General features: G+C 62.8%; 1 protein-coding gene across 1 annotated transcript in view; it reads left to right on the forward strand.

The window, feature by feature from the left end:
* Window positions 1-13,599, forward strand: part of HMCN2 (hemicentin 2) — a 134,134-nt gene that overhangs the window by 53,568 nt on the left and 66,967 nt on the right. Inside the window, exons 23-29 of the mRNA XM_037036894.1 lie at window positions 6,094-6,221; window positions 8,195-8,449; window positions 9,167-9,253; window positions 11,732-11,926; window positions 12,597-12,727; window positions 12,939-13,086; window positions 13,427-13,553. Of these exons, the coding sequence (XP_036892789.1) occupies window positions 6,094-6,221; window positions 8,195-8,449; window positions 9,167-9,253; window positions 11,732-11,926; window positions 12,597-12,727; window positions 12,939-13,086; window positions 13,427-13,553 (1,071 nt within the window). The remainder of the gene's footprint in view (window positions 1-6,093; window positions 6,222-8,194; window positions 8,450-9,166; window positions 9,254-11,731; window positions 11,927-12,596; window positions 12,728-12,938; window positions 13,087-13,426; window positions 13,554-13,599) is intronic.

Genomic DNA, 13,599 nt, shown 5'->3' on the forward strand with positions numbered 1-13,599 from the left:
AGCCGGGCGGGGGGCGGCCTGCTCTTCCCGTCCTCCTTCCCCTTCCCCGAGGCTGTGCCAGGCTCCTCCACTGCGGAGCTGCATTCTGGAGGCTGGAGAACTTGCTCTGGGGAGTGGGTGGGGCTCTAGCTCACCCCCTCTCGGCTGGGCCGTGCTCTTCCCGCCTCGTTGAGTTGCCCCCTTTCCAGGGGCGGCTCCTTCCTGCTGAGCCTGCTAACTCTGCGGAGTAGTCAGGCTGAGAAGCACCATGTGGCCGGGCCTCCGACGTGTCCTCCACGTCCCTATGGGCGGGCAGGGCTGGCCCTCCACTGCCAGCGGGCCTGGAGGTGGGTGCGGTGAGCACATCATGCCCAGTGCACTGAGGGTGAAACAGAGGCCCGTGGGGTGGGGAGAGCTGGGGTCCTGGCCCCCCACCCCTGGGGCTGGGCCTGCCACATGCTCACACATGCACACACGTGTGCAGATACCCACAGACATACACACACACATGCACACGGATACCCATGGACACACACACACTGCTGTCTCTGGAGGGTCTGTGGAACCCTCTGAATGCTCAGGGGTCCGTGGCCCCTGAGTCGGAAGGCCCTGGTGAAAAGAAGGCCCCGTGGGGTTTGAGTGGCCACGACGCCGTCCAGCACTGGCGGCGCGCACAGCCCTTCGCAGCTTTTTCGTGTAAATGCTTCCGTGGAACTCAACTTGGTGCGCCTTCTGTTCTGCACTCGTCACGGACACTTTCCTCCCTTGACCCGTTTCCTCGATTCATCCCAGCCCCGTCACTGGCTTTTCATGGAAAGGACAGCGTAACATTCCAGGGCGTTTGTCTCTCGTTGTTGCTCAGCGACTCCTCTGAGGCATGAGCGCTGGGGCCAGTTTTCTGGGTCCTAAATGGGGCTGTTGCACATCTCTGCACAAATGCTTCTCTTTCTCTCCTGGTCATTTCCCTGGGGGACAGTCCCGTAGCAGACGGCCAAGTCGAGGGTGGGAATAGTCACTGAGTCCTCCTGACCCTCTGGAACGGCTGTTTGTGAAGAGCCTGTGTGAGGTGTGAATTCACAACCGAAGGCAGTAGGGTTTCTAGAGCTACTCGTGTGCCCAGGACTGTGCGGGACCCACATCGCAGAGAGAGGCCACAAGAGGTCAGGGTCAAGGACCTGGGATCCCCTCCCAGCCTTGCTCCCATGAACCGAGTGAACTTGAGTGAGATTCTGCCCCTCTCTGAGCCTCGGTCTTCCCATCTGAGGAATGAAAGGGCTGGACAGGCGTGGTGGCCAGACAGTGCTTCGTGGCCCTGGTCCACGATCCCACCCGGGAAGGCTGGGGCGTGGTAGTGTTGCTAGGCGACAGTGTTTGTTTGTGGCTCTGATGTGTAGCTGGGACAGCTGCTAGAGCTTCTGGCCCAGCTCAGGCTCCCGGCGGCAGCCGGCCAGGGTCCCACACGGGGGCCAAATTCAGCTGCATCGGAGAGGAGGAGAGAGGACAGCAGCTGAGGAGTGGGCAGGCGGCACCCCAACCTCTCTCTGGCCCAGTTACCCCAGGGCACAGCAGTGGGGCTGCAGCTGGGGTTCCCGTGGCCCGGAAAGAAAGCTGCCCACTCACCACATGGCAGGGACAGCCCAGGGGCCCCTCGGGGCTCTTCGCCTTGGTGGGTCCTCGCAGCTCCTTGCTGCTTGCTGGCCTGGTGGCTCTGAGGTCTTGGTCTTGTCAGCCTATGGCCAGTGGCTCTCTTTCTGGAAAGCTCTGCAGTGAATGAAGCTTCCAAGCAGACCATTTAGGTCGCCACAGTGGTTGGCAGGGCGGGAGCAGAGCACAGGGAGAATCCCAGGCCCGCTCTGACCAGCTGGGTGGCTGGGAACTTCTGCCAATGGGGCGATGCCCCGCGGTAGGCGGTACACAGGGTGCACCCCCAGCTGACAGCCACCCCAGTTGGCACGGCTCAGTGTGCATTTCATGAGCTAACAGGGATGGCACCTTCTCCCTCCCTCTCTTGTATTGTCATCCGGTGGCTCTCCGTCCCACTCCCTGAATTCTCCAGGTCTACTTTCCCATGCGGGGCTTCCTCACAGGGGTCTAGTTGCAGGCGAGGTCCCAGCAAGGAGAGGAGGGTCAGGGTGGCCATGGACAGGTGCAGGTCCCCGCCCATTGGTGCAGGTGGGTGGGCCCTTGCCTGGCACAGGCTCAGATGCCGCCCCAGCCCCAGCAGGCATGGGCACAGGGTGGGTGTCTCTGGTGGGCTGGGTAACTGTGGGGACAGCTGTGCATCCACAGCCAGCAATCTTCCTTCTGGAAGCATCTGTGCCCTGGGGGTGAGGTTGACAGTGGGTCCTTGGGAAATGGGGACAGTGGGACAAACAACGTGGAACACAGCCAGAGGCGCTAGGTACAGACCAGCCAGCGGGCCGGGGCAGTCCAAGGACAGGAGCATTTTCTCAACCCCCACCTGTGGTGGCCGGCCCACCTCAACCCCCTCTCTACCCGAGGAATGGAGGGATGGAGGGATGGAGGAGCAGTCTCCTGAGCCGGGCCCCGTGCAGCTCAGAGCCAGGGAGGGCTCTGTGGAAGAGCCGGGGCCTGGCTGCCTTGAAGGGGTCTGGGGGGCTGGGATTTCTGCCAGATACTACTGAGTACCTAATGTGGGTCAGGACCTGCGCTTCCGGACTGGGACGTGGCAGGGACCTGGGCACACCTGGCCGCTGCCCTCACCAAGCCACCTGGCCGTGACAGGTGGCTGCAGGTGCTATAAGAGCCACAACAGCTGTAGGGCCTGCAACGGGGGGCAGGCTGGCTTACCTGAGCCACAGTGGACGAGAGGACGTGCAAATAGGGGCCTGCGGGAGAAGGCAGTGCTGGGAGCGAGGCAGACAATGTGGCTAGGGTCTGCGTCAGTCTGAGCACTTTGGGTCAGGTGCCTTTTGGTCCCTCTGAGCAGGTGGGTCCCCTGTGGGGCTCGTAGGCCCGGAGGGACCACCCCACATCTGTGTGGTTGTGTGAACGTTGGAGCTGACAGCCAGCGAAGGCCGAGGCCCAGTGGCTGTCATAAACAGGAAATTTGCCGGGAATCTGGGCGCCACACTGAGCCATCTGGACACTCGTGCCGCCACAGTGGACAGCTGCTGTTAATTACGCCACACGTTCTCGGCAGCACTGTGCTCCCTGCTTCTTTCCACTTCTCCCTGGCCTCTGGCCCTACCCCTGGCTGCAGCCCCCACACCTGCCAGAGTTTCTGGGAAAGAGGAGGGGAAGCTGTGGGAATTATAGGCTGCACCTACCAGCCTTGGGGCATCATGGCAGCCTTCCTGGAGGAGGTGATGTCTAAGTACTGAGTTTTGAGCAGGCGATATCCAGCTGAACAGGCAGTTCCTGTTCCTTTCAAAGGCTTGGTGAGGGAGGAAGCAAAGGGTTCTGTGGTCTTCAAAGCTACAGAAGGCAAACCTCTGAGAAGAAGGAGTCGGGAGCTGCCTTTCTGAATACGAAGTAACTGGGTTCGGAGCTGCACGGCGTGGCTGGAGCAGACACCGGACTGCACATCAGAGCTCTGTTGGGCAGCCCAGGCCTCTTTTCGGAACCCACTCGTCCCTGCTTTGCCAGCTGAGGTTCGCTAGAGCGAACTGCGCCCTTGCCCCGAGCGAGACTGTGTTTGTGCTCCAGCCGCTGACGGGTCTGGCCCTTGTCAGGGGGTGTCAGTGTTATTCAGCTAAAGCATAAAGAGAGATGCCACGTCGAGGGAGTGGAGCCTCGCAGGGAAGGTGCCCACCTGTCCCTGGGACAAACATGGGAACTTGCAGCCTTTTGCCTCCACTTTGGACCTGCTCAGGGCTGCTGGGCTCACAGGAGACTGGGGCCCAGGCACGATGGGTGGGGCTCCTTACCGAGAGCAGGGCCGTGCGTTTATTGAGCATGTGTCCCAGGCACCGTAGGCTTTGCCTGTGTCACGTCGCTCAGTACTCGCCATCTCCTGTGTCTCCCGACGCGGACTCGGTGGCTCAGGGAGGTGCAGCCCTTGGCCCCAGGTCAGCCCGTAAGGGGCAGAAGGGTGGTTCATGCCAGGGCCTCCACTGTCACGGCCCCACTTGTCACCTCTCTGTCACCCCCCCCACTTGTTCTTGCCCCTCTGCTGTCACCTCAGCTCCGCCGTGCTGGGCTGCTTCTCAGGGTGGGGACACTCCTGTATCCCTGAGCCGTGCTTCCAAGGGGTGGTCCCCCGACCCCCTGTCCCAGAGCCACCTGGGGCCTTGGCAGACCGCCTTCCTGCCCCCCATCAGGCTCCGGGCGGGGCTGGGGGTCTGCGTGTTCCCACACAGACAGGAGAGGCCTCTCCCTGCCAGAGCTGATGGCGTTCCGTCTGGGGCCCGGGGCTCGGCTGCTGCACGTGGGGGCACGAGAAAGACGAGAATGAAGGAGGGGCGGAAGGAAGGAAAGGAAAACATCCACACGTTTAAATGTCCGCTACAACGGGGCGAGGTGGGTCAGGTGTGGTGTGGTCACACGAGGGGGTTACTCTAAGCTGTGGAAATGGACTAATTAGACCTACACATGTACCCACGATGCCATCCATGTGTTTTAAACTGAACAAAACTGCATCGCTCATTGTTTATGGATGCACTGTTGTCACCGTGGTAACAGCTGACCTCGGCTGAGTACTCCCCTGTTCCGGGCGCGGGGCTGTGAGTGAGGTCATTCAGCTGTCTGCACAGCCCTCTGATGGGCGTGAGCCCCGCTGCTGCCTCCGAGTTCCATAGGAGACCACAGGGGCACAGAGAGGTTATGTGCCGGCCCAGCCCCGCACAGCAAACACCAGCCCCCTAGGTGGCCCCGTCCACTACCGGGGCCCTGGAGACCACTGCCCAGTGTGTCACTCACAGCTGACCTCGGAGAACTTGCCCCTGCTGGCTGCTCCAGGCAAACTGGAGGAGGGGGGTGGCTGGACAAGGGGTTACTCCCCCACTTTACAGATGGGCCACGGGGCCCCGCAGGGCAAAGTGAGTGACCCACGGCCACACAGTGTGAACTGCCAGCATGAATGACCTGTCCAAGGAGCACATGTCTAGCACTTTGCTTGCAGCTGCCTGGGAGATGGGGATTACTGTCACCCCCATTTTGCAGAAGAGGAAACTGAGGCTCAACAGCAGCAGAAGGGGGAGTGGGGACCAGGCCTGTAGCCTAGGCCTGCTGGGCTCTAGAGCCCGGCTGTACCCCGGTGAGCACAGGCAGGGGGGTGGGGCTTGGAGTCACCACCTCCTAGCAGGCAGGCCACCTGCACTTGGGGCCAGCTGGGGCCAGTGGCCGCAGCTACCCTCTCTGTTTATGGGATCAGGGTCTTCAAGGAGCCAGCACATGTGGTGGTGATGTGATGTCTGCAGGGGCCCCCAGGGTCCCGCCCAGCTGCACGTGCCTGGCTGGGGGTCCCAGACCCCTGTGGGGTAGGACTAGGTGACTCAGCAAGGTGGGCTGGATGCGGGAGGGCACTGATGGGCCTCCCCAGCTTCCCCCCAGAGGCCCCACACCACACCGGATGGACCACCACAGAATCTTGGGTCTGGGGTCCGGCTCCCCCTGGCCCTTAGACACAGGGGCCTCAGGCTGGCAGGTTCCCCCCAAAGCCTCGGGAAAGGCCTCCAAATGGAGCCTCATCCCCCCCCCCCCATCCCCACCTGGGGTAGGGTGGAGGAACTGCACAGGTGTGCATTAGAGGAGGGGGGTCAGCAGGCACTTGGCCCTGGGCTGAGCCCATGGGGGGGGGGGGGGATCTGTTCACCAGCCCCAGCCCCGTAGTGTGTCCATGTTATAGATAAGGAAATAGGGGCTCCTTGGGGGGAAGGGATTTTCCTCATCCAGCTAGGAAAGGCTCAAAGCTTGGACTTGAACCGAAGCTGTCAGACTCCTAGTTCAGTGCTCTCTGTTTCACTGGCTGGGGTGGGACCTGGCCTTGGCCTGGCAGCTCAGGGAAGTGGAGGTGGGGCAGGAGGAGGCGTGAAGGGTGGGTGGTGGCACTGCTTTAGTCCCAGCAGGCTTCCTGGGGGAGGTGGCAGGCTTGAGTTGGGTCTTGAGGCCTGGGGTCGGTGGGGGTCTCACCAGTGCTCCACTCTCCTTCAGGTTTCGCCTTCTCCCGTCGGGCTCCCTGCGTCTGGCCCAGGCCCTGGCCCGGGACAGCGGCCTCTACGAATGCAGAGCCAGTAACCCCGCAGGGTCAGCCTCCCGACGCTACATCCTCGGGGTGCAAGGTAGGGCCCTGCTGGTGGCTCCTGTCACACCCATCACCTCGTCCTGTCCTTCAAGGCCTTCCTGGTGCCCCTCCCCAGGGGCGGACCTGCCAGCTCTGCCACCTCTTGCTGGGGTCCCCCAGCACTGCCCCTGTTATCCCCACTTCCTGTCTGTCTGGAGCCGAATCTCCCTTCCTCCCCCCTCTCTCCCCGTCCGAGGTGGTTGGGGCCTGGAGATGCGGTTCCAGAGGCCCCCTGAGCACAGAGGGCGGGGCCCAGCAGCGGCCTAAGGCAGTGGGGACTTGGGGTTGTAACAGGGACCCACAAAGGGGTTCTGGTTCCCAGCCCATCTGGTGGCCTAGGCCCCATTCACAGAAGCCAGCGGTGGGTTTGTGCCACCAAAGAGGCAGGGTATGTCATCTCTCTCCAGGAGCCCAAGGAGTCACAGGTGGGGGCAGAGTGTCCACCATCCAAGGCCCTTGGGCCCCATCTGGTCCACCTCCTGCTTTCACGTGGCCCACAGTAGAGAATGGCATCTGTTTATAAATGGGGGAAAGGACGACGATATTTTGTGACATGTGGAAATTAGACGACATTCCAGTTCCAGCGTCATTGGCATTCCTGTGCCTTTTGTCCGTAGCTGCTTTCACACCAGAAGGCAGAGTTGGGTAGCTGACACAGAGGCCATCTGGTCTGCAGGGCCTAAAATTTTTGCTCTCTGACCCTTGACAGAAAAAGCTGGCCCCTGATCTAAGCGAACTCCCCGGTTCACAGCAGAGAGAGGGGTTGAACTTCAGCAGGTGGACTGAAGTTCAGCGGGGGAGGGGCCCCAAGGCCCACTGAGGTTTCCCAGCCCAGGAGAGAGAGGAGGTGGCAGGGGGCAGGGCAATGGGCAGGGCTGGGTTGGGCTGAAGCCAGGTTCTTCCACCCACAAGCTGTGTGACCTTGGGCCAGCTGCTTGGCCTCTGAGCCTTCGTGTCCTCCTCTGTAAAATGCTTATCCTGTAGCCGTCAGAAGGGGTATTGATGATGTCAGGTGCTCAGCCTAGTGGAAGCTGTGATTGTTTTCAGCAAGTGTGGGGTGGCATGGACGAGACGTGGATGAGACATGTACACCTCGTATTCTAGGCCACAGGGCTGCTCTCTGCCCAGGGGCCAGGGCCCCTTGTGATTTTTGGGGGGGGTTCTTCCTCCAAAGCTGGGAAGCAAGTGGGTGTTCCTCAGCTTCCCCTGCGGGTCCAAGACACTTGTCTCAGTCTCCTGTGCAGCACCCAGAACAGGGCGGCCCATGGGGTTTCCTGGACCCACCTGATCCAGACCCCCAGGAGGCTGCCTCGGGTCCAGGTCTCACAGACCAAGGGTTGGGGCTGCTCCAGCCGAGGCAGTGGGTGACTCTGGCCAAGTCACAGAACCTTTGAGAGCCTCCTCTCCTCACCTGCAAATGGGTGTGGCCCGACCTGCCCCTGGGAAGGACAGAATGAGAAGGGGGGCAGGACTGTCACTTAAAAACACGCAGGAGACAGAAATGACCGCCACCAGCCTCCCTGAGCTCAGGCGGAGAGAGGTGGGGACGAGCGACAGCAGTGACCGGCTACCACGTGCCAGGCCCGGCCGGGGGCCGGGCTGGAGCCGCTGTTTCCATCCCCTGGGGACTCCGTGAGGAGGGGAAGCCGCGGCTCGGGCCGTGCAGGGCCCTGTGGCAGAGAGGGGCAGACCCTGCTCCTCTGGGCCTGCTGCCTCCTCACTGTGCCATCCACCCCGAGTCAGTCCCACCACCCCTGGGCCTCAGTTTCCCCATCTGGCACTAACAGATTTCCCACGGGTGGTTATCAAATGGTGTTGGGTGAACTTGGGCCTGGCATGGGGGTGAGAGGTAGGGAGTGGAGAGGGTTTCAGGGGTGGGTCGGGGTGGGGAGGGGTAGGGGAGTCTGCTCCACAGGTCTGGGCTCTGGGACCCTCTCACCCAGGGCCCCGCCTTGAACCCCTCCCTGTCAGTCCCTCCGCAGGTGCAGCCGGGGCCTCGGGTCCTGAAGGCCCTGGTGGGGGAAGCACTGGACTTGAACTGCGTAGCCGAGGGCACCCCACTGCCCAGGCTGAACTGGTCCAAGGATGGGGTGGCCCTTCGGGGCAGCGGGCCCGAGGGCTCCATCCATTTCGCAGCCATTCGAACCTCCGACGCCGGCATGTACCGCTGTGAGGCCTCCAATGGCGCTGGGGTGGCCTCCTGGGAGCTGGAGCTCAGGGTGCTGGGTGAGTCCCTGAGCCCCAGAGCTCACCGCTCCCACCTTCCCAGCCACAGCCTGGGCTTCTGAGGGGCCTGTCGGCTCTTGGGGCCCTGGGCCTGCTTGGCCCCTGCCCTCCCCCGAGCCCCCAGCTGCCAGGTGTTGGGTAGCCTTTGTCGGCCCCGTGGCACCCTGTCCGAGGTGGACAGAAGGCTCCGTGGAAAGTGACTGAAGGGCAGGGCGTGCGCCCAGGCCCACCTCCCCCCCTTACCAGCTGGATAACCGCAGACCGGTCATTCACACTCTGACCTCAGCTTTCTCGCCTGTGAAGTGGGTTTGATGATATGTGAGGTCAGTGAGAGGAGGTGTGCAAAGTGCCCGGTGGACCATACAAAGGTCTGGACCATTTTTACTGTTACGAAGTTATACTAGCAAAGCGCAGCTGGAGGGGCAGAGCAGGGAAGAGCGATGTTTGCCAGAGCGGGTGGCAGCCCGAGCTTGGCCCGTGGAGCCCCTGGGGCCCTGTGTGGCCCTGGTGGCTGTGAGTGGCCACACTGGGGGGCCGGGGGCAGCCAGCCCCACTGGCCCCGACTCACTTGTTCTGTGGCTGAGGGCTGGAGCACAGGGCTTGCACCCTCTTATGTCCGGCTGCGGCTTTGGAGGAGGACACCTTCCCCACGGCCCTGGGGGAGCGCCCAGTCTTTGGGCTCACGGGTATGAGTGTGGCCATGTCTCCTCCCACCAGAGCCACCGTACTGGGGGACTGATGACACCGACGGGCTGCTGGAGAGAGTGGCAGGAGAGAACGCCAGCCTGCCGTGCCCCGCCAGAGGTGAGGCTGGGCCGGGTGGGTGGGCAGGGGGGCAGCCTCCACCCACTTCCCCGTGCCCTGGGTCACACGCGGTGGGCAGTGCCGTAGGTCGCGGTGGGCCAGGCATTTCCTGCCATCGGCACCCTATGGGATGGGTGTTAGCTTTTTCATTAGGGGCCATCCAGGTACAGGGGGGTTACGCAGCTTGCCCGAGGTCACACAGCCCAAAGGTGCCTCACAAAATGTGGCGTATTTGGCTCCAGCCCCCAGCTCCCCCTGCACCTGGGCATGGTAGCAGACCGGGCCAGGGCCGGGAAGGCCCGAGGGCCCTTGCGGATGGGAGCCCAGTGGCCCCGCCTCTCGCCACGCCCCAGCCTTTCTCACAGAGCGTGGATTCATGGGTCCTGGGCAAACCAGCCCCTCTGAGGCCCCCGTTGGGGCAGCCGCTCAGGGTGGGGCCCAGATAGCTGTACGGGGCCGAGCCTGCCCAGCCATGTGAAGCCTGGCAGGGAGCTGGTTCTGGCCCCAGCTGTGCCTCCTCGGGCCACGGGGCCCAGGAAAGTCCCTGGACCGGACCCAGGGAGAGGCAGGTAGGAGGCAGGCACCCAGAGGGAGTGGTGGGAGCCTGCCTGCAGAGTCCTGTCTGCAGAGCCACCCGCCTGGACAGACTGGTGGCCTGGCCCTTGACCGTGGCACCACCTTGTGTCGGTCTCTGGTAACAGCAAGCAGCTGGTCTCTAGTGTCCAGAGGTGGGACCCACCCAGCCAGAGGCCTGCCTTCCTTGGTACCTCAGGGCTGCCCACATTCAAGGGCGAGTCCTCTGGCCTAGACTTCAGCCTCCTCAGCCTCCTTCAGCCTCCTCAGTCCTCCTCCTTGCCCTGGCCGGCACCTGCCCCCTGGCCGCCTCCCTTTTCCAACGGCTGCCTGTTGGGCAGTGTTGGGCACTGGCAGTCAGCAGCCAACTGACAGTGGCCTTGGATGGCCCCAAGAGCTAAAGCAGAAAGCGCTGAGCCTGGAGGATCTGGGATGTAGGAGCCCTGGTACCTGCGGTGGGGACCCCTCCTGCCTCCTCGTTGGGTGGGACAGGACCTGACATGGGCTGCTCCTGTTGTGGCCTCTGTCAAATGGGAGCGCAAAGGTGGGGGACGTGTTTCCAGGGATAGCCCTGAGTCCCCCGGAATCTTCCCCTGCAGTGTAGCCCTATGGTTAGAGCTCTCGAAGGCTAGATTTTTGTCTGTTTATGCTGTTTGCATCAAGAAAAGCTCCAGTTTTGGCACTTCTTCCCCGCCCTCACCCCCACCTGCTAACCTCCGTACCACCAGCCAGGAAGGTTGCCTTTCTGGTGTGCCCCCCGGATCTTCTATCTTCTGTACGACCGATTAAAAAACTAAAAACTACTAACGTAAATAACGGGGGGGAAAGTTCCAGGGTTCAAAACCCAGGGCCCCTCCAGGCCATCAGCTCTGAAGTCCTGGTCCCTGGGCCATGGCTGCATGGGAGAAGGTGGGCGGAGCTGTTGGAGAGGCGGAGAGTGCCGGGAGGGGCGTGTGGCGTGTTGTGTGTGTTTGTGCATGTGTCCCCACCGTAGGGGAGCAGGCCCCTAGCAGTGGGACACTCCGACAGGAAACCCAAGGGGGCTCTACAAGGAAACAGACCCCTCGGGTGGGGTTAGCTTGCCCAGAGATGCGCTGAGGGGGCCCTCCCTCTCCCTCCCAGCCAGCAGGCAGGGCCCCAGCACATGGCGGAGGAGCAGCCGGTACAGAGGAGAGTGGGGCTGGGACGTCCTGAAGGAGGTGACACCCAGGGTGTTTTGAGTGTGTTATATCTTGGCCCTGGCCCCCAGGCCCACCCAGTGGGGGAGCCCACCCCTCCCTCTGATGGCCTTTCCTCTGAAGGAGTGACGGGGACTGAGCGGTTGTGCCTACAAAAGGCGGCCGCCCTGCAGAGGCGATGGCAGGTGAAGTGAGGGGCACTGATGATAATGAGCATCAGCAATGATCAATGGAGAGTCCTGGCGACTAGTAGGGGCAGAGGCGATTGGCTGGGCTGAAGAGGTGCTGAGGCTGCTGCCCTGTGACTTTAGGAGGGTGGCCCCCACTAGCTCCCCTGCTTCCTCTGTACCTACTCTGTGCCGGGCACTGGGCTTGCCACTGGGGGGCAGCAGGGGACAAAGAGAAGACCCCGACCCTTGTGGGGGCAATAGGTGACGAAACCTAAGCTAGGACACTAACTTCTGTCCCTGGGAAAGTTGGAAGTGGTGGGGGAAAGGAAGACACAGGGCCGGCCAGGGGCGTGGGCATGCCGGTGGGCTGTGATTCCAGAGGTGCGGGGCCTCTAAGAGCTCTTGGCTCCTGTGCTGTGGCCCCCAGGGCACTGGGGGGAGGCTGTGGATTTGCAGCCTTGGGTGGAGAGTGTCGGCAATGTACTCCCAGGGGACCGTGTGCGTGTGGAGGGGAGAGGGCTGGGTGTTCGTACTGATGACTCCCTTTGCCTGGCCAGGGACACCCAAGCCACGGGTCATGTGGCGGAAGGGCCCGTCCTCAGAGCCCCTGCTCAGCCGGCCGGGCCTGGCTGTGCTGGACGAAGGCTCTCTGTTCCTGGCCTCAGTCTCTCCCACCGACGGCGGAGACTACGAGTGCCAGGCCACCAACGAGGCGGGCTCTGCATCCAGGAGGGCCAAGCTGGTGGTCTATGGTGAGCAGGGCCCTGGGCTGGGCAGCCAGCACTGCTCGGTGCCTCTAGCTGGTACCGAGCTCACCGGAGGGGCGGCTGCAGGCTGCCTCAGTGCCTGTGGGTGGGGCGGGCCTGAGGGTGTTGGGACAGAGGAAGGCTGAGTGGGTCCCCCCACCCCCTGGCCCCAGAGAGACTCCCCACAGAGACAGTGTTAGGGGGAGAACCTGGAACTCCGTTAGTGGCTTTAAAATGGTCTAGTGGTGACATCATTTTAAAGTGAGCACCGATGGCCCACCTCCGCTGAAACCTGCTGGAAGTGACCTGGGGCTCGTGTCCTTCCCTCAGCTCCCCAGAGCTCCCCACCCCACCCACGGTGCTGTGTGCAGAGGATGGGGAGCCCTCTCCCTCCACTGCCGCCCTCTGCTCCGGCTTGCCCGGCAGTGACTGGGGAGTTTGTTATGGAGACATACCAGGGCCCTGCCTTCAGAGGTTCTGACTCAGGACCTCGCAGGGACCACGACAGCAGGTTGAGTGTAGAACTAGATGGATCCAGCATCCTGTGAACTCAGCGTCAGAGAGGGGCGCAGAGCCCGGGCACAGCCAGGGCCCCCCAAACCTGGGGCCGCCTGTCCAGGCCTGGCATCTGGGGCTCTCAGGGCAAGGGAATTCCTTGGCTTCTCCCTGTTCCCAGTGCCCCCCAGCATCCGTGAGGATGGACGCAGGGCCAACGTGTCAGGCATGGCCGGGCAGTCCCTGACGCTCGAGTGTGACGCGACCGGCTTCCCGGCTCCTGAGATCGTGTGGTTCAAGGACGGGCAGCTGGTGGGTGTCTTTGGGGATGTACTGGGGCTCAGGGCAGGGGAGGATTGAGGTCCGTGATGAAGCCTGGGGGACTGCATGGTGGGGGAGGGAGGGAGAAGAGCACTGTCCCAGAAGTCAGAAGCCTCGGGTTCAGTCACTGCCCAGCTCCTCAGGCCTCAGTGTCCTTATTGCTGCTGCCACTCACCAGCTCCCTCTGGCCTTTTCTGTCCAGCTCCCCGAGGCGGGTGGCCACCGCCTCCTGGACGGGGCCCGGGCCCTCCACTTCCCCAGGATCCAGGAGGACGATTCTGGCCTCTACTCCTGCCGGGCGGAGAACCAGGCCGGGACCGCCCAGAGGGACTTCGAGCTGCTTGTTCTCAGTGAGTGAAGCCTGGGCCCCAACGCGTGTCTGGCCCGGTGGGCTGGGGGGAGTGGGACACTGTGTGCTGAGGTGGAGGGCATGCTTGTCCAGACAGACATTAGACAGTCACCTGGTCGGCTACTCCAATAAGGACTGTCACATCGCGTGCCACAAGAGAGTGGTGCAGGCTGCCGAGGGAGCCAGGGTGAGACCCGCTGCAGCCAGGGGCTTGGGGGAGCTTCCCAGGCAGGATGTGGGAGAAGGGAAGGGCACACTGGGGGGACTCCACAGGCAATGACTCTGCAGGGGTGGGGCTTGCAGGTCTGAGCAGTGTCACCCCCACCCCCTCTTGTCCCCAGTCCCACCTTCTGTGCTTGGAGCTGGGGCCGCCCAGGAGGTGCTGGGCCTGGCTGGTGCCGAGGTGGAGCTGGAATGCCGGACCTCAGGGGTCCCTGCGCCCCAGGTGGAGTGGACCAAGGACAGTCAGTGAGTGACCCGTCTGGTGGATGGTGTGGGGGTGGCACCCAGGCCC

Source organism: Sturnira hondurensis, unplaced genomic scaffold (assembly GCF_014824575.4).
Source record: "Sturnira hondurensis isolate 20B ecotype Veracruz unplaced genomic scaffold, ASM1482457v3 Scaffold0022908, whole genome shotgun sequence".
NCBI classification, from domain to species: Eukaryota; Metazoa; Chordata; class Mammalia; order Chiroptera; family Phyllostomidae; genus Sturnira; species Sturnira hondurensis.